Here is a 20,355-nt window from a genome sequence, read left to right as displayed (position 1 = left end):
CGGTGGTCCCGGGGAACTTCTCTTAATTTTCCTTTTTAATGGTTTTCTTTGTGGATCCTTGGAACTATATTTTGTTTTGTCTACCTGTGGATTTTAAGGATAATTATTGTCAGCTTTTGATTGGGGTTACATTGAGTCTGTAGATCCACATGGGGATAATTGACATTGTAACAATGACCGAGTCTTCTAACCTGTGAACATAGTCTATGTCTCCCATTTATTTACATTTTCTTTTGCGTCTCAGCAGTGTTTTGTAGGTTTCAATGTATGGGTCTTACACATCGTTTTTCAGCATTTCCTGTTTTTTGATGCTAATGTAAATGGCATTTTTCATGTCAGTTTCTGAGTGTTCATTGCGAACGAACGTAGAGAAATCCAATTGATATTTATGTATTGATCTTGCAGTCTTGCTAAAGTCAGTTATTGATTCTAGTGCTCACTGGAGTTTCTTCGTTCAAGACCAGGTCATCTGCAACAATTTTACTTTTTCTGTTCCCATCTGGATACCCTTATCTGAACATCCAGTACAGAATAGAAGTTGTGAGAGCAGACATACTTGTGGTGTTCCTGATCTTGGGAGAAAACTTTTGTTTTGTTTTTTAATCATTAAGTATGATGTTTTCTGTAGTTCTGTGTTGCTTTGTTTTGGTAGATGTCTTTTATCAAGTTGAGAAAGTTCTTTTCTATTCCTAGCTTGCTGAGAGTATTTATAAGGAATGGAGGTTGAATTTTGGCAGGTGTTTTTTCTGCATCTATTGGGAGGATCACAGAATTCTGTTTTTAGTTTGTTAATATGGTGAATTACACTGATTAATTTCCCATGTTAAACCAGCTTGCATTCCTGGGGTAGACCCAGTTGTAGTTTTTTTCTGATTTTTTGGTAAAAGTATTGCTGACCTCTTAGCATAAGTGGGGGAGTATTCCTGCCTATTCACTTTTCTGGAAGAATTTGTGTAGGATTGATATTAACCTTCTTTAAATGTTTGGTAGAATTTACCACAGAAGCCTAAGGTTTTCTTTGTGGGAAGATTTCTAACTTTAATTCAATTTCTTTAATAAATGTAGGGCTACATCTATATCTTCTTATCTATTTCTTTTGAGTGACTTTGGTAGCTTGTGTCTTTCAAGGAATTGGTCCATTTCATCTAAGTCATTGAATTGATTGGCACAGAGTTATTCATCATATTCCGTTATTGTCCTTTTAATATCTATAGATAAGCACCTGACTTTTCATTTTAGCTCAGGTCATGATCTCGTAGTTCATGGGTTTGAGCCCCACATTGGGCTCTGTGCTGGTAGTACAGAACCTACTTGGGGTTCTCTCTCTCCCTCTGTCTGCCCCTCCCTGGCCTCTCAAAATAGATAAATAAACTTAGAGTTTGTAGTGATGTCATCCCCCTCATTCTTGAGATTGATAATTTGTGTCCTTTATCTTTCTTGACCAGCATGGCTAGAGATTTTTCAGTTTTATTGATCTTCTTAATAACCAGCTTTAGGTTTTGTTAATTTTCTATTTTCTATTTCATTTATTTTTTCTGTTTTCTGTTTCATTTATTTCCTTCTTTTATTTTTAATATTTTTTTCTGTATGCTTTTGGTTTAATTTGCTCTTATATGTATGTATGTATGTGTATATATATATATATATATATTTTTTTTTTTTTTTTTAATTTTTGAGAGAAAGAGAGAGACAGAGCACAAAGGGGGAGGGGCAGAGAGAGAGGGAGACACAGAATCCAAAGCAGGCCCCAGGCTCTGAGCTGTCAGCCCAGAGCCTGACGTGGGACTTGAACTCACAAGCTGCGAGATCATGACCTGAGCCAAAGTCAGATGCTTAACCAACTGAGTCACCCAGGCGCCCCCAGTTTCTCTGCTCCTTGCTTCTAGCATTCAGCTTTCCACTACATTTGTTATCACTCGCCATGCTGATTTTCAGCTTCCAAAATGTTATTTTCTTTCCTGTTGTCTGTGCTCTGTGGGTTCTTGCCTTTACAAAAATTTATCTTTTTATTGAGATTTTAGTTAGGTCTCTAGAAGGGAGCTGAAGTGAACACTTGGGTTTAGTGTGCCATCTTTTCGGGGTGCTTTTTAAGAGCATTTTTGTTATCAAGACAATATAATGATATTAAAAGACATTTTGGGAAAAGTGGGAATCCCAGCATCCTAACACAATCATTTACAGTGTTCTGGAGTTCCTTGGTTTTGCACTTATGCACGTGTACTTTTGTGTAATATGTGAATTAGTTACAGTCACAGTGTAAATATAGTATGCAATGAAGTGTTTGGTTTCACATGGTGATAGATCTGGTATTTTTACAGGACTTTAAATATAGAAACATTTCTTAATATTTTATTTATCTTGAGAGAGAGAGAGAGCACCCATGCACGAGCAGGGGAGGGGCAGAGAGAGAGGGAGAGAGAAGATCCCAAGCAGGCTCCACTCTGTCATCACAGAGTCTGACACGGGGCTCGATCTCATGAAATGAGACCATGACCTGAGCCGAAATCAAGGGTCAGCCTCTTAACCAACTGAGCCACCCAGGTGCCCCTTTTTTTTTTTTTTTCAACGTTTTTATTTTATTTTTGGGACAGAGAGAGACAGAGCATGAACGGGCAAGGGGCAGAGAGAGAGGGAGACACAGAATCAGAAACAGGCTCCAGGCTCTGAGCCATCAGCCCAGAGACCGACGCGGGGCTCGAACTCACGGACCGCGAGATCATGACCTGGCTGAAGTCGGACGCTTAACCGACTGCACCACCCAGGCGCCCCCCCAGGTGCCCCTTAATATAGAAACAATTTAATGCCAGCACTTTTAGATTTCCAAGTTAAAATGTAAGGTTTTGAGAGTTGCCAGGATGAAAGGAAGATACACTCTCGGTACCTATGTAAGTTCTTACCCATCATGATATAAGAGCCAACGCTGACCGAGCACGTGACGGTGGGTCAGAGGGTATGCCTTGACTTGTGTTTCCTCTTTCAATGCTTGCAACAACCCTGTGGCTAGTACCTGCACTAGCCCTCTGTTCAGCTGCAGAGATAAGTAGTGCCTGACTCTCTTGTTCGTCATCAAATAGGTAGTAACCACAGTCCTTGCCGTTAACCACGTCCTAGTCTCTTTGTGATGTTTCCGTAGCTTAGAACTAACAGGGCCAGAGATCCTTGGGGGGCTTTTTCCTAAAACTGTTTTTCGGAAAGTATTGCTTGCAGTACACAGCATACTTTGGATAAGGAGAAGACTAATCCTGACCGGTTTTCAGCGAAGACATCACTGCCGTCACGAGGAGAATAAGAGACTAGACTGACGTAGGCTTGAGAGGGCAGGTCATGGGCACCGGGGCTCATTTACAGCATCACTGCATCGTTCATTCCCTCGACACATCCCTTGGGCTCCCAGTCACTTGGGCTCCACTGGCCCTCGGATCCGGAGAGCAGACAACTGCCGTGGAGCGCAGCCCTGAGGCTCTGACCTTGCTCCCTCCTCACGTGGCCCTTTGTTCCCGGCAGAGACTAATGAGCGTCAACTACCTGGGCAGCGTGTACCCCAGCCGAGCAGTGATCACCACCATGAAGGAGCGTCGTGTCGGCCGGATAGTCTTTGTCTCGTCCCAGGCAGGACAGCTGGGATTATTCGGTTTTACGGCCTACTCTTCGTCCAAGTTTGCCATCAGGGGACTGGCTGAAGCTTTGCAGATGGAGGTAAACACTGTTTTCAGTTTCACAGTTTTTATCTTCCAGCTCGGCAGTGGATGTTCCCCTTTGGTTTGCAGCTGCTTGACACGTGTTGTCGTATCACGTTAGACATTTGTAGACGTGACGTTAGCGAAAGGGCATCGGCTCAGCCCTTGAATTCTGCAGGTAACATTTTTCATCGCATAAAGACTCTACTGGGGCTAGAAGCAAAAGGGCTGGGAGGCGTTTCGCTCGCTTAATTTAATACGCAAAATACTACTTTATATTTACTCTGTATTTTTCAGTCTAATACCATGTGAGCCTGCGATTCTCTAGAGGTGTTTCTTTAACGAAAAGATCTCTGCTTTAAGACCGAGTGATGAAATTAGCACGTGTTTGAGGGAAAAGCTTGAATCAGCTCCTGTCCAGCTCTCAGCTGTGAGACAAATCATCTAACTGGGTCTGTTTCCTTTTCTGTAAAGCAAAAGGGTTGGATTAGAAATATCGTTTGGCTCTCCTGAGACTTACACTTTGGTATCTTAAAGAAATCTTGGTGAAAGCGAATGCTTTTTATTTTCACAGTTAAGAGAACGTGTTGTGAAGGAGGGTGTGGTTAGCATTAGCATCGAAATAAATGCTTGTCATGATGTGACAGCCTTCACACAACCTCAGCCGTGGGAAGCCGACTGCCGCATTGTTGTCCAATGGGGACACTTAGAAAGTACCACACATATCTATCCCAAATCACACACTGAAAAGGCAAGGTAAAATTCTTCGTATTGTAACTTGCACTGAAATGTAACACTACATCGTGATGTTAAAAGCCCGGAAGAAAATTCATTTTGGCCAACATTCTCATGGTAGGAGTGTGTGTGCCCTGGGGGTCCTGTTTAATAATTTAGGTTAGGGGTTGGCAACTTTTTTCTGTAAAGGGCCAGATTGTAGGCATTTTAGCCTTCAAGGGCTGGATGGTGTCTGTCGCGACTGCTCGAGTCTACTGTGAGAGCAGGAAAACAGCCATGTGCAAAAGTAAATGAACGGAGATAGCTGTGTTCCGATAAAACTTTATTTGCAAAAAGAGGTAGAGGGCCAGATTTGTCCCACAGGCCATAGTTGGCTGACCGCTGATTTATAAAATCCCCGGAAGAGCCCTTGGTGGTGTGTGACAGGGCACCACATTGCCCAGCATCACAGTACAGATGAGTTGTCCAATCAATGACAGAATCCTCATGAGCCACTTAGAGACTGGTAGACTGTGCCATTCTCATCGAAAAGGAACCAGCCCCAAATTTCATTTTCATCAACTTGCTTAATACTCATAATCAATAAGGGCACCTGGGTGGCTCAGTCGGTTAAGCCTCGGACTTTGGTTCAGGTCATGATCTCACAGTTTATGAGTTCGAGCCCCACATCGGGCTCTGTGCTGACAGCTCAGGGCCTGGAGCCTGCTTCAGATTCTCCGTCTCCCTCTCTCTCTGCCCCTCCCCTGCTCATGTTCTGTCTCTCTCTCTCTCTCTTCTCTCTCAAAAATAAATAAAGATTAAAAAAAATACTCATAATCAATAATAGCTCTTTATAATATGTTTAGCCAATAGGACACATAAGGCTGTGAAATTTCAAACAAGAATGCCAGCATTTCTTTTGAAAGTTTTACTTGGAAAGTTCCTTTGCAAATAACCATTTATTTATGTTTTTATTAAAATGTTTATTTATTTTGAAAGAGCAAGAGTGAGCACGCACATCCGTGCACATGAGCAGGGGAGGGGCAGAGAGAAAGAATCCCAAGCAGGCTCTGCATTGTTGGCACAGAGCCCAATACGGGACTCACCAACCGTGAGATCATGACCTGAGCTGAAATCGAGAGTCAGGTGCTTCGCCAACTGAGCCACCCAGGCACGCTTATAAAAGTTTTGGGAAATCTGTGAGGCAGATGTCGTTTTGCCACCTGATAGATACCAATGCTGAGTTTTGGTAGTTCATGGAGTTGCTGAAAGCCACTTTGTCACTTTGTAACAAAAGCAGTAACAACGTCTTGGCTTTCTGGTTCCCTGGGCAGATGATGTGTCTATAATTCAGGTCAGAAGTTACCTGATGGATCCGGCCTTAGACATCTGGTAAGTGAAGGGCTGTTTTGGAAATGAAAAATCTGCTTATTAGGGCTTTTTGTCCCTAAGCCTTGTACATGGTAGGACAGACATGTTACTAAAGAAGAGGAAAAGGAAAGTGAGTTGCTAATACAGAGTCCCCAAAGCCTCTGTGACAAATGTGATTCACACGCTGCAGGAAGCTTGCCTGGACTTGAAAGTCAGCCTGACTCCTGTCCATATTCAGACTCCATGAAAAATGTGCCCACGGAAACACGGAATAAGATAAACACGTGAAAAGTAGGCTTAGAGGGGAATAAATTCAATAATCAAAATCCAGTTTGTTCATAGTAGACCTACGTCAGAACAGTTGTGTCCCTGCAAACTTACAGTGTGGTGTTTTGGAAACCTGGATACTTCAATCTGTTTTGCCATCGTGGTTGTGTTTTCTGTGAATGAAACAGACCTCATAGAATTGCTCAGACTCGAAGTACTTTGTGATGCTCTTTTTCGGATTAATTTTTTTTTTAAATTTTTTTTTTAACGTTTATTTATTTTTGAGACAGAGAGTCAGAGCATGAACAGGGGAGGGTCAGAGAGAGAGGGAGACACAGAATCTGACACAGGCTCCAGGCTCCGAGCGGCCAGCACAGAGCCCGGTGCGGGGCTCGAACTCATGAGCTGTGAGATCATGACCTGAGCCGAAGTCGGACGCTCAACCGACTGAGCCACCCAGGTGCCCCGGTTTAACTAAGTCTTAAGTCTTCCTGTCCACCCCACCCTTTGCCCGCCAAACTAAAGTAGGACCCTAGCCATGCTTTGTGCATAATAAAACATTTGTTGCACCTTTTGGTGTTCCTTTTTTTTTTTAAACTCCGTTTTTTTAGGTACAAATATATGATTTAAAGATTCTAAAAGTTAATCTTTTTGGAAAGCCAACTTCTGCTGGCTTATGGCCCAAGATGTGGTAGCAGAGACCAAGTCAAAGAAAAATAGCCTTTGTGCTTCCCTCCTTCCGGTCATGCTCCCCTCCCCCTAAGGCCATCTTGCCCCACAGCCTTGAAAAGTAAGCTTAGGTGAAATTCTGAGCTTCTCAGACACAGCTCTGCTCCTCCCTCCAGGACCCCCGCCCCCCTCGCTCCGTCTTCGTTTTGATGGAATTAGGAACCACACATTGTAGGCGGGATGATTTTGGTAGTCAGTTCTTGAGCAGACGGTTGTCTTTCTGATTGAAATGGAGACCAGGGGAAGGAAGAACATGACCAAAAGCATGGAGGTGGGCAGAGCAGGAGAAAAGAGGATGGTCAGTCAGCAGGGACAAGGAGAAACACACGGCCACAAGGTGAGCAGAGGAGTCAGCTAGTGAAGTCTGGGCTTGTAAATTCCTAGAGACAGGGGCGATCTCTAGGAGTCGGCATCGTCTGAGCAAGAGCAAGTGAAGCCACATCAACCCCCTTTCGTTTTCTGCCGGGGCTGTGGGACTAGTTGATTAAAGGAAAGTGTGGATGGAATATAGCGTATTTAGACGTTACTGGTTATTTGACCAAGAGTTTCAAGAGACGGGCTGCGCCACGAGGGAGGGGCTGTCTCGTGTTGTTGACGTCCACGTCTTCATTCACAGAACAATACGGGACTCATTCAGTAAGTATCCCTTGGATGAGTAAATACAACAACGAAGGGATTAGCCGCTGGAGGAACCCAGCCACAGACTGAGAGGGTCATGTGACTTCAAGACTACCAGCACCCCAAACTGCTTCTTCCGGGACTGGCTTCTTCCAACCCCGACGATCTGTGTCTACGCCAGGAGAAAGCTGTCCTGAAAAGCTGCTTCAGGCGTTTGGTAGCTCAGCCATAACCTTGAACTAGAGAAACACTGCTCTGACATACTGTCTTACATTCGCTTGTGCGCCACGGTCCTTACGCATTTCAGGGGGAGGGGGCACAGGAGCGTTAGAGAAACGTCTGAGTCGAGTCTGCTTCAGGCCTTCTGTGGGCCAGTTGCCACGCACCGGCTTGTTTGGTGGTGTTTTTGTCTGGTCTGTGCACAACAGAGGGCAAGGCCGTGGGAGACGGTTTTTGAAGTCACTATCTCAAAAACAAGTGGAAGAGAAATTGCTTGCTCATCAACCTCACTGGCTGGCCCGAATCCAGAGCTATTTCTGAGCACGGCTGGGCCTTGAAGCTGCATGCCCCGTGGAGGCCGAGTGAACGGGCTGTCTCACGCCCTGAGTGCAGTGGCAACGAACCAACAAAGACATCACCCTTTGCTATTGTGCTGTTCAGCATGGCTGGCCAGGATCTAATGCTTCTCCCGACCCCGACAGCTCCTCCCACAGGCTTCAGAACTGTGCCCGGCAGAGGGACCCAGGGAGAATAAGGGCTGTGTGAACAGACGGGACCCTGGGGTGCTCTCAGGGGCTGTTGCCTGAGGACACGCTATTGGCACTTTTCAACCTCCTTGAGATGCACAGTGGCCTACGTACCCCCAGCTGTCTGTCTGCTTTTAACTTCCCGAGGTAGCGTCCTGGGGCTAAGCAGCGAGCCAAGAGCAAATAAAAATTGGGGGACAGAAATTTGGATGGTGTGAACTATCACCCTTAGAGCCACTAAGAATCAGGGCCAGATGAGAGTGTGGAGCAGGGCCACTGAAGTGCAGGATCTTTGGGAAGGGTATGTCCTGGCTGACTCGCTCTCGGGAGAATCTTCTGGAATTGCTGGGGGTGTATTTCTGAGTGGAGGCGTGGAGGCCTTGTAGTGAGGCAGCGAAGCCTCGGAACCTGTTTGAAGCTGGGAAGGGGTTTCTGCATATAAATAAGGGTGAGGTTGTCTTTCCTGGAGTTGCTTGGCTGGTCTGACCTGGCTGTTGGTTTCTTCTGTGGGGGAGGGTACAAGTGACTCCTGACTCCCTGTTGGGCAGGGGCTGGTGGCTTAGAAAGTTCCTGACCAGGCAGACTTCTCAGGGGATCCGTGTAGTTGGAGGCCTGGCTCTGAAGAGCATAGGAAAAGGGTTTTGACTGATCTTAACGTATTCTGTAGACGAAATCAACAAGAGCTTCAGAAGCGGCTGTGAAGGAAGCCAGGTTTGCAGTCACAGAGACCGGTCCCAGGTCCTGCACACAGTGCTGAGTGGTGTCTGGGGGGTAGGGGGGGGCAGGCGGGAAGGTGGGAAAGGAGACCTCCCTTTAGCTGTCCACCTTCCTCCTGGACGGCTCCTAGGGCCTTGCCTGCTCGGTGGGGTGGGCAACACTCAGAAGGAGGTGAATCTCTGCCAGCTGTTTTCGGGAGTAGAGGTTGTTGGGGTGAACCCTGTGCCTTTATTTCCAAATGATCTTCATGGAGAGGAGTTTTCCTGACCCAGTCGGTGCTGGTTCTCCACCCAGAGCCACATTCTGCCTTGGGAAAATCAGGCAGGATTCACGACGTTTGCCTGGTGGCCGGTGCAGGTGGCTAAGGGTCGATGTGGAATTGGACCTTGTTTACTGAAGGGGCACATGTTGTTTCCGAAATGCAGGTGAAGCCATATAACGTCTACGTCACAGTGGCCTACCCGCCCGACACAGATACCCCTGGGTTTGCGGAAGAAAACAAAACAAAGGTAAGTATTCCTCTGTGTCTGTTTCGAGCCTTTAATGTTGTAAATCTTCCTTTTTCAATTTTCTGACTTTCCACCCCTCAGCCTGGAGTCCTTTTCATCATTGAGAAAATTGTGTTCTTTACAATTGATGTGCAAGGTAGAGGCCTCTGAACTTCCCAGAACTCTCATGTGGAGTCTTAGAGAACACAGCCCGTATTTTCCAAGGCCATGAGTTTTGCTAATAATCTTCAAAGGCTTACTTAATTAACAAGGTATTATCTTCACGAATACAGCCTGCATTTTTAGCAAATGAGAGGATACTCTTTAGAAATAATATCCTCTCCTCTGGACTTAAACACCTGGTTGCCGGGGCACCTCAGGCTTAGCGTTCCAAAAACAGAATGTTTGATTCCCTCTCATTGCCCCCTCATTGCTTTTCATCTCCTTGGTAACCGAGAAGCCAGCCTTGGTTCTTCCTCCCACACCACACGTCTTGACCCGCGCACTTCCTCCTGGCTCTACCCTCAGAACTGGTCCTGAATTGGCCCATTTTTTTTCGGACCGCAACTGTCAGGACCATCCTCGTAATGGTAGCTGCTGGTATTTTTGCCCGAGGTGCTCTTCATAATCTTCAAACTGGTGTGCCTGCTTCTGCCCCTCTTCTGACCCCCTGTCTGTTCTTCATATAGTGACCCGTGATCCTTTTAAACTGTAAGTCAGGTCTTGTCATTCCCCTGTTCAAACACCTCTTCTGCAAGGAAGAAAAAAAAAAAAAAAGCCAAAAACAAAACCAGAAAAACCCTTCTTAAACAGCACGGTTTAATAGAATGCTCTAGAATGGAAATGTTCTGTGTCTGCCTTCTCCAATCTGGTAGTCACATTGTGGCTGTTGAACACTTGAATGCGGCTAGTGGGGACCCCCCCCCCGCCATCATAAAACTGAATTTTTAATTTTGACTCCTTTAAAGTTAGTATTAAAATGCACATGTTGGTCTTGTCATGTGTTAGTATGGCCCCAGTGGCTCCCATTATGCCTAGAGTAGAATCCAAAGGTCTTTTCTTTTAAAAAACATTTTTTTAACATTTATTCATTTTTGAGAGACAGAGAACACGAGTGGGGGAAGGGCAGAGAGAGAGAGGGAGATACAGAATCCGAAGCAGGCTCCAAGCTCTGAGCTGTCAGTACAGAGCCCAATGTGAGATCGTGACCTGAGCCAAAGTCAGCAGCTTAACCGACTGAGCCACCCGGGTGCCCCGAATCCAAAGGTGTTGCAGCTCATTGGGTTTTGCACTATGTGGACCTTGGCCACCTCTCCACAGTGGTGTCTCCTGTTGCCCTCAGCCCTACCAGAGCCCCCCATCTGTTCTTTGAGCTTGCCCAGGCTGTCCTCACCTGTGGGCTTTGTTTACTCTTGCTCCCCTCTCTCTCTGGATGTTCAAATGGCTTCATCCCTTGTTTCTTTCTATCTCTGTACAGACATCACCCTGAGAGGACTTCCCTGACCCTCTGTCTCTCAAATGTCAGTCCCTTGGAACACTCACCATCCTTTCCTCTGGCTTTGCTTTTCTCTATGATGCTTATCAGCACTGGACATTTACATCACACACAATGACAGACTGAGTTGAATGCAAGCTTTGCACGTTGTTCAAAGGAACTTCTTTCTTCCTTGCCTTGATGCATTGTAGGCTTCCTCCAAGCACATGAATCAAGTGGAGAAGAAAGGAATCGACCAGAACTTAACTACCTTGAATGGGCGTTGATTGGTTTTCTTTTCCTTCGTAGTAATGCTTTAGTAAGTGCGAGTTTCTGCAGCATAAAAATTGGCACTTATGCTCCATAGACTGTGTATTTGCGAAAAGATGTGTATGATTTAGAACATTTTTTTCCCTATTCACTTCTTTTTGATTCTGCCTCTTAAAATTACAACTATTTCAAAGAAGTAAATGTAAGCCAAACGCCCTGTCTTAGAATGAGCAGGGGCCCGCTAAGCGGATTTGTAACATTTGGTAAGCAGTCTTTTCTGTTTGAAGCCAAAGCTGACAAAAAGTGGTGATTTCCCTGGGAAGATCTGATTTTGATGTTAAGTTGGTTTTTTTCCCTCTGGTGTAGTGTTGAGCCAACTTTGGATAAATGCAATTCTATGTCGATGTGTGAGCCCTGCAGGGGGCGCCATAGTGCTTTTCAGTCTACTGTGTGTGTGGCCTGGTGGTCTGGAAGAAGGAGCAAGGCACTTTCAGAAGAACCCTTCTCTTAATTCAGGTTCATCAAGAAGTACTTGACTTTTATGAAGTGCTATGCTTTTCCAATTTAAGAAAATACATTCTGTTCTTTACTTTAATTTTCTCAATCCTACGTGGTAAAAAAAAAATGTATAGTTTCATGCAGTTTAAGGCTTTAAGTTTTAAAACTTCAAACTGAAACTCCCTTTTAAAGAATTTCTGAGCACGTGTTTATGTCACCTTAAAGAAGATAAAAAAAAGTGTGTGGGGGGGGGAGCCCTTTCCCACAAAGAACTTAGGAGGTAAAATACAAATATACAAGTAGCCATAATATATATTAAGGCAGCAACATGCAAAGATGAAAAGAGAAAGGACTTCCAGTTAAGAATTCAGGAAAGGAGGGGCGCCTGGGTAGCTCAGTCGGTTAAGCATCCGACTTCGGCTCGGGTCGCAATCTTGTGGTCCGTGAGTTCAAGCCCCACGTCGGGCTCTGTGCTGACCGCTCAGAGCCTGGAGCCTGTTTCAGATTCTGTGTCTCCCTCTCTCTCTGACCCTCCCCCGTTCATGCTCTGTCTCTCTCTCTCAAAAATAAATAAACGTTAAAAAAAATTTTTTTTTTTAATTCAGGAAAGGAGACAACTGAGGTGGACCTTTAACCACCTTTGATTTGGGGTGCTGATGCCCCAGCCTGGTAATGAGCGCACAGCCCGTGCCAGGGGCCCCTCGGTGTTTTCTGTCCCAGTTTCCTCCTTCCTGCCTCCTCCGCAGGTCCTTTAAGAAGCAGCGGCATGGTTGAACAGGGACTGGGCTGGGGCTGTCTCGACCCATGGCCTCAGCTCTGTCCGCGTGTCAGTCTTTTGCTAGCCTGGGAGTATGGTCAGAACGGAGACGCTGGTCATCTTGCTCAGGACACACGGTCAAGGCTCTGCATAAACACTGTTGGTCAGGTGTCTGGCCAGCAGTGAGGAGTCTACCGGGATGGTCCCAATGGCGTTTTCTTATTCCAGCTCTGGTGGTCCCCACTGGAGCCGAGACCACACGTGTCCAGCGGAGAGTGGCAAGGGCCTCGTGATCTTGCTTCAGCTACTGCACTAAATTTTATACAGTAACCAGGTAGAAACCGATTTAGAATCCAGATGGACTGGATTCTAAAAGGAATCTGCTCAAAGGTGGAAAACTGGAATTATTTACAAAGAAGGGGAAGGAGGGTTGTAAGAATTATTTGTTCTTGGGGCACCTGGGTGGCTCAGTCGGTCGAGCGTCCGACTTCGGCTCAGGTCACGATCTCGCGGTCCGTGAGTTTGAGCCCCACGTCAGGCTCTGTGCTGACAGCTCGGAGCCTGGAGCCTGCTTCCGGTTCTGTGTCTCCTTCTCTCTCTGCCCCATCCCCACTTGTGCTCTGTCTCTCTCTGTCTCTCAAAAATAAATAAATGTAAAAAAAAAAAAAAAAAGAACTCTTTGTTCTTTAATTTAATGGGCAGTAATGGTACTGATGCATCCATTTTTTTCCCCACCTTCAGCCTCTGGAGACTCGTCTGATTTCAGAGACCGTATCTGTTTGCAAACCAGAGCAAGTGGCCAAACAAATTGTTAAGGATGCCATAGTAAGTACAGTCCTTGTTTTCTTCATTAATAGTTGTGATGCTGGATTTCTGAAAAGAGATACGATGTTTGTCCCAGGGCTTATTTTAAAGCATAAGTCATTGTTACTTCTGGGTCACATTCATGTCTCATGTTGACGCCACTCTTCTCCCTTAGATGCTTTATTGATTCCATGTAAAGTAGTAGGCTTCTGGAAACTAAGTACATATCTTAACCTGAGGAACAGATTGATGAGTAAGGATGTCTGGGAACTTTGGTTCTTTAAAAAGAACGTGAGACCTTCGAGCCGTGTGTCAGTAGTGGGGACCACGTTCCATGTCTGGCCCTGCTGCCTTTTGCTGCTTGCCCACAGCACTCGAAGTTGTAGGCGATGTTAGGTACTTTATTAACTGCCTGACTCCTTGATGAAGGACTTTTTCTTCCACCTTCCTGCTTCCCAGTGCCATTTTCCCCAAATGTTCACTAATAAGGAAGTGTGTCCAGCCCCACCAGGCCACCATCCTGTCCACCCAGATAATGTGCCTCCAGGCTACTGAGTCTATTTGGAGTCTGCCATCTTCTAAATTTTTTTTTTTCAACGTTTTTTATTTATTTTTTGGGGGACAGAGAGAGACAGAGCATGAATAGGGGAGGGGCAGAGAGAGAGGGAGACACAGAATCGGAAACAGGCTCCAGGCTCTGAGCCATCAGCCCAGAGCCCGACGCGGGGCTCGAACTCCCGGACCGCGAGATCGCGACCTGGCTGAAGTCGGACGCTTAACCGACTGCGCCACCCAGGCGCCCCTGGAGCCTGCCATCTTCTAAAACAACGTATGTGCCACAGACTTTTTTCTTTTTCAGGTGTTTATTTGTTTTGAACGAGAGAGCGAGAGCAGGGGAGGGGCAGAGAGAGAAAGGGAGGGCGAGAATCCTAAGCAGGCTCCTCTCTGTCAGCACAGAGCCCGCTGCGGGGCTTGAACTCCGGAACTGTGAGATCACGACCTGAGCCAAAACCGAGTGTCGGACGCTTAACCACCCGAGCCACCCAGGCGCCCCGACTGCCACACGCTTTTGACAACATCCTGTCAGCCCGCGTGCAGAAGAACACACACCAACGGGGGATGTCTGTAAACTTCAGGCCTACGCCGCACGTGGGAGATTTGAGGACCCGTGCAGTGAGGTGTCAGCGGGCTGCTCAGCCTCCCTGAAGGGCCGCATGCACTGTTGCACGAGCACCGGCTGAGCAGGCTACGAGAAGTATCGAACTCCATTAAGATACAGCCAGTTGGGACACCCGTGCCCTGTGCTCAAAGGCACAGGAGGGGGGCGCCTGGGTGGCCCAGTTGGCCAAGCGTCCGACTTTGGCTCAGGTCGGGGTCTCACAGTCCGTGAGTTGAAGCCCCACGTGGGGCTCACTGCTGTCCGTGCAGAGCTCGCTTCAGACCCTCCGTCCCCTTCTCTCTCTGCCCCTCCCCCACTTGCACTTTCTCTCTCAGAAATAAACATTAAAAAAAAAAAAAGGGCACAGAAAGATGGCAGGAGTGGATGGAGCGGACTTAGCTTTTCCTGCTCCCCTCAGATCAAAGCGGACACACCCCGTGCCTTGAACGATCTGAAATAGCTCTTTGTATGTTGGCAGGGCTCCTTGAGTCAGGTGGTCTCGAAACTTCATTTTTTGGCCACTTTCCACAGGAACCTGTTGACCATCCCAGTGATTTCTTGACAGGTTTATATTTATCAATGCTTGCCGTTATTAGAAACTGCAAATGCATAATCTAAGAAGTATTTATTAATCCGCTTAAAATAACCACAATTTAACCCATTACATCTTAATGCAATTTTTCTACAATAATAGTTCTCCAAAACACAACTTCAGCGAGAAAAGCGCCATTGTTTTACGTCTCACCGACGTCTTTAATGTTTCTGTGACGAGAAGACAGCTGGACTCTTATCACCGCCTCCGCATCCCGCCTGCCCTAAAATGTTGTTTGGAGTGAAGGATATAAAAAAAAAATCTGCCCTTATACAGATACGTAGTTAGGAAAGGGAGGAATATTAAATAGGCTTTTCAGAGAATTGCAGACATTCTTCTTTGATATTAAACCCAAACCGGATGAATAGTAGTTTCTTAAAGGTTAATTACAGTGTGGAATTGGAAACCACATTAATGAACTTTTTGTTCTCTGTTACATTAAAACCCGTTGGTCTTTGCACTTTGCATTTTTGTACCCATTCATGATTTTGTAATGTTAGGCATCCGTCATGTGGAAAATATGGGTTCATTGAGTTACCAAAAAAAAAAAAAAAACAAAAAACCCACCAAACTTCATCCATTCGTGTCACCGCTGGTCTTATCATAAAAGTCTTTACATATTGGGCAGCTGACAGTCTCACAATGGTGGACAGGTTTTCACAAATCGTAATTTTTCCTTGAAAGCTCAGATGTTAACATTGACCATAAAAGCTGCCAACTTTCCTTGAAGTCATAGGCTCCTGTCATTCGTGTTCCACAAAATGTCTTCCAAATACCCAAGTCTGAATAACCACAGATTAATTTTCATGACTTAAACGGTCAGAGGAGGGCCTTTCTGCTGGGCAGCCATCCCCCCTGGGTACGGAACACAGCAGAAGGCGCTGGGTGTGCCCTCTCTTTTTGTGACGTAGGCTCTTAAGACTTGCCCTTAAGGGTTGAGATTTAATAAAATGGTAATTTTAGGGGCGCCTGGGTGGCTCAGTCGGTTGAGCGTCCGACTTCGGCTCAGGTCATGATCTCGCGGTCCATGAGTTCGAGCCCCGCATCGGGCTCTGTGCTGACAGCTCAGAGCCTGGAGCCCGTTTCAGATTCTGTGTCTCCCTCTCTCTCTGCCCCTCCCCCGTTCATGCTCTGGCTCTCTCTGTCTCAAAAATAAATAAGTGTTAAAAAAAAATTTTTTTTTAAAATGAGCAATTTTATTGCTTTATCAAAGGCATTTTATTTTATTTTTAAATTTTTCTAAGTTTATATATTTTGAGAAAGAGCGAGCGAGCAGGGGAGGGGCAGAGAGAGAGAGGCAGAGAGAGAAGCCCAAGCAGGCTCCACACTGTCAGTGCAGGGCCTTGTGTGGGGCTCATACTCACAAATCGTGAGACCATGACCTGAGCCAAAGTCAAGAGTCGGACACTCAACCCACTGAGCTACCCAGGCACCCCTATCAAGGGCATTTTAAAGCAAAACTGACATTTAAAAATTATTTTAAGATTTTTTTTTAATGTTTGTTTATTTTTGAAAGAGAGAGAGAGTGGGGGGGAGGGGCAGAAGAAAGGGGGACAGAGGATTCGAGGCAGGCTCTTCGCTGACAGCAAGGAGTTTGAACGGAGGCTTGAACTCACGAGCCATGAGATCATGACCCGGGCCGAAGTCAGACGCTCAACCCACTGAGCCACCCAGGCGCCTCTTTAAAGACTTTTTAAATTTCTGTACATTTATTACTGCAAGTGCGTGTGGCAGTGGGGAGGTGCCGCTACTGTGGTTTGTGCTAATGAGCTAGCGGTTTCGCCCATCGGTGCAGATGTCACTCGGCGACCAGGCGATTAAGGTCTTCGTATTGTTATGACCATCATTTTGTCCTCCTGGATCCCCTGAAAGGGTCTCAGGAGCCCCAGCGTCCACGGACGTACATTTTGGGAACCACCTGTGTCCCTGTTCCAGCCCATCTGCCAAGGCCACGTTCATCTGTGAGCTCTGACGTAGGCTCTGTCACCCTGGTATGCCACCTAGAGTGGCCCGCTTCGTTGTTTCTGATGTGCTGTTTCCCTTCCTGGTTACTACCATTGCCTCTTCTCCTTTTCTTTTAGCAAGGAAATTTTAACAGTTCCATTGGCTCAGATGGGTACATGCTCTCATCCCTGACCTGTGGAATGGCTCCTGTGACTTCTATTACTGAAGGGCTCCAGCAGGTGAGCTATGCCTACGTCAACGGACAGATGGACGGACAGACAGACAGTGCCTTTCATTGAACCCCAATGAGAAAAGGCTAAAGGAAGACTCAGTGCCTTCATCTGAGGATGGGGCAGTATCCATTGTCTCCCTCCCTGTGTCAGGGACACGAAACTTGGACGTAGGTTAAAGACACCACCGGAGGGGTTCCGACAGGGGAGAGGTCTTCTGTGTTCTGGGCACTGTGGACACAGAGAGGGAAGGCCGCTTCTGCCCTCGGGGTGTTTGTCCGGGTTCTCGTCTGAGAACCACCGATCCGAGTGTTTGCGGTAGAGTGATGGAAGGTACTGGGTATCGGAACAGAACACCTTTCCTAGGCGAGTCAGGTCACGGGCAACTAAGCCTAGGGAGGTAACGAGTCAAGGATTCAATGCAGAGCCTACTCTTCCACAAATTGTGGTCCATCCAGGCCACACGGAAGTTAACCGCTTGTGGATGTGCTGCGTGCAGAATTAGGAGGGAGCAATGTCTCCAGCCCCAGGGGCTTACGGGCTAGGGGGAGAGACAGACAAAAAAGTGCTACCCGTGCCATGTCATATAACAAGTGTCCTAACAGAGGGCTGGCTCTGCACAGACCCGATGGCGGATGGTGGAGTGTAGACGGAGAGAAGGCTGCCCGCGAAGGGGCCTGTCTACGCCGATGGGTAGTTTGTATAGTTTATAACCAGGTACGAAGTTACGTGCCGCCGACTGTGTCTAGACTGAAAACCCAAATGACTCGGGTGTGGGTTTCCCTCACTCTTCTCTTCCACGACTCTGTGACTTCCTCTTAGAGATGGAGGCTGTACTACATGACGCCCCTCTCGGCCCGCGCCTGGCACATGCTAGGAGCTTCGGAGGCTGGCTGGAGCCGCCGCCTGCGTTCCTCACGTGCTGTGTGGTCACCTTGTCCCTTCTGCTTCCGTGACGCCAAACCTAAAACTTGAGCGCGGAGCTGCTTCCTCCACTCCGGTGCCAAATACGCTTCTTTGTTTCCCCGGGCTGTGACCGCACTGCCCACAGTAGAGCCCTGTTTCCCAGCGTCCCGGCCCCGATTCCGTATTGGCGCTGTGATCAGGATCAGTGTTCGTGTTCACTCGGGAGCCCGACGAGGCAGCGGGTGGCGTCCCTGGCCCCCCTCCTTCTGCCCCGCGCGTGAGGGGTCAGGTCCATCCCTCCCTCCCTCCAGTCCCTGGTCCGCTCCTTTCCCCAGCGGCCTCTGCTCTCGCAGTACGGGCCTGGGACGCCGCGGTCGGCCCCCTGCCTGGGTCTCACGCTCTGCGAGCCAGAGGTCGTCACTGGGGCCCCGAGGGCCTATAAAATGTTTGGTTCATCTGGTACGAGTGTGCTTGTTGAGATAAAAATTTTTTAATTAGATTTTCCACACAAAGTCCAGATTTCGGACTTCTCTTGGGAAATCAGAAGGCCTCACGGCACCTGGCAGTAACCAGCTGGGGCAGGTGACGGCCCCTCCGGTGACACAGGACGCGGCCCCCCCATCCCGGGGGCCTCATGGCACCCGTCCCAGGCCCGGTGCACCAGAGTGCCATCACTGTTCCACGCCGGTTTTTCTGAACTGCAGACCCACCTGGCATGGCAACCCTCAGTGGCTCCCCAGTACCACTGAGGTAAACAGCTTCCGTGATGTCACGTGGGGTAACCCTCTGACCTTTGACCCCGCTCGCCCTCTGCCTTTCTTCCCCCTCTTTCCAAGACTTTGTCTCTGCCCCTCTATCCCCACGCTTCCTTTTTCTGACCAACTGTTCCAACCAACCCACCAACTGCAAGTCTCACCTTATATGTTGCTTTTTTGCAGAAAACTCCCAACAGTAAAATTCCTTGGACTTCAGTATTTTGGTGTTTTGGCATGCGGTGTTACAGTTGCTTTTTCTTGATGTGTTTTTCTTTCCGTTAGGTGTTTTTTCTTTTCAAGTAATACACTTTATTTTTTAGGACAGTTTTATGTTGACAGAAAACTTGAGTTGAGGGGCCCCTGGGTGGCTCAGTTGGTTGGGCTGAGTTGCGTGGGTGGACCTCCGCCCAGGTCACCACCCCAGGGTTCCCCGAGCCCCACGGCCGGCTCCCTGAGGTCAGGGCAGAGCCCACTTCGGATCCTCTGCCCCGCTCTCTGTCTGCCCCTCCCCCGCTCATGCTCACTCGCCCCAGAATAAATAAAACATTTCAAAAAAACTTGAGTTGAAATTAGGGAGCTCTCTTCCTGTCCCCACCTGGCTCCCCATTCTTAGCATCTTGCATCAATTAGCACGGTCTGTTGTCCCCGTTGATGAGTCAGTCTGCAGACGTCATTGGTTTGCATTAGGGTTCAGTCTTGGGGTCACACCTGTTTTGACAGGTGTATAGCCGCCACGTGACCATCGTTGGACTGTCACGTGGGATAGTTCTCCAACCCGAACATTCTCCTGTGCTTCGCCTGCTCGTCCCTCCCTCCCTCCTCCTGAACCCTGGGCAACCACTGACCTCATTGCTGGCCCTGTCGCTTTGCCTTTTTCCAGCCTCCCTTTGGTTCTTAGTTTTTTCAGCGTTGTCCTGACACGCCCTTCAGAGAACCAGTGTTCTCAGGGCTCCCTCGGAGCAACAGCGGCCCCTGTGCCACATGCCCCCCTCCCCCCCACCCCCCCTGCGCGGCCGCGCTGTCCTGTGGGCGGGGCCTCCTGAGATTCGCCTCCACATCTCCATCGAGGGTGCATCCAGAGTCTAGACTGCCGTGGCCCCCTCCGCTGATTTCTACCCAGACAGATGAGGAGTTAGCTCATCTTCACGCCCTCCTCCTTCCGCTTACAGCCACCTCCCCTCCATTCGCACCCCCCCTTTTTACTTCTGTTGCGATTTGGGTCAGATCTGTATTTGAGGTCATCATTATTTTGGCTATTTAAATGCTATTCGCAGCCGAACTCTGTATTACACATTATCAATTTTCCTTTCTTGTGCAACCTTTTGTTTTCCCCGGAACCGTTATTGGCCTTTTTCTGTGTATGATTAACAATGACCGTCTTCATTTCCTCTCTGACATATCAGGCACTCTGTCAATTTCCCCTTCTGGAAGGAATCCTTCCTGGAGCCTCCGAGCCACCCGTCAGGACTGACTGCTGCAAGTCCGGGGGTCCCCTCTGCCTCTCATCTGGGCCGGGTCCCCCGCCTCCTGGGTCACATGACATTGTTTTCCTTTGTTGACCCCTTAATGTGCCTTTTTAACTCTTCTAATACTTTTCTGGAAAAGGGCACGTGGGAGGCAAGGTTTTTGAGAACGGGTG

At 47.7% G+C, this 20,355-nt stretch overlaps 1 protein-coding gene across 1 annotated transcript in view; it reads left to right on the top strand.

Annotated features, from left to right (window-relative positions):
• KDSR (3-ketodihydrosphingosine reductase) overlaps nucleotides 1-20,355 on the top strand; it is a 40,121-nt gene that overhangs the window by 14,864 nt on the left and 4,902 nt on the right. The window contains exons 6-9 of the mRNA XM_047827607.1: nucleotides 3,505-3,696; nucleotides 9,265-9,348; nucleotides 13,068-13,151; nucleotides 16,963-17,064. Coding sequence (XP_047683563.1) covers nucleotides 3,505-3,696; nucleotides 9,265-9,348; nucleotides 13,068-13,151; nucleotides 16,963-17,064 — 462 coding nt within the window. The remainder of the gene's footprint in view (nucleotides 1-3,504; nucleotides 3,697-9,264; nucleotides 9,349-13,067; nucleotides 13,152-16,962; nucleotides 17,065-20,355) is intronic.

Source organism: Prionailurus viverrinus, chromosome D3, assembly GCF_022837055.1.
Source record: "Prionailurus viverrinus isolate Anna chromosome D3, UM_Priviv_1.0, whole genome shotgun sequence".
Classification (NCBI taxonomy): Eukaryota; Metazoa; Chordata; class Mammalia; order Carnivora; family Felidae; genus Prionailurus; species Prionailurus viverrinus.
This window is presented reverse-complemented; position numbering and strand designations above follow the sequence as displayed.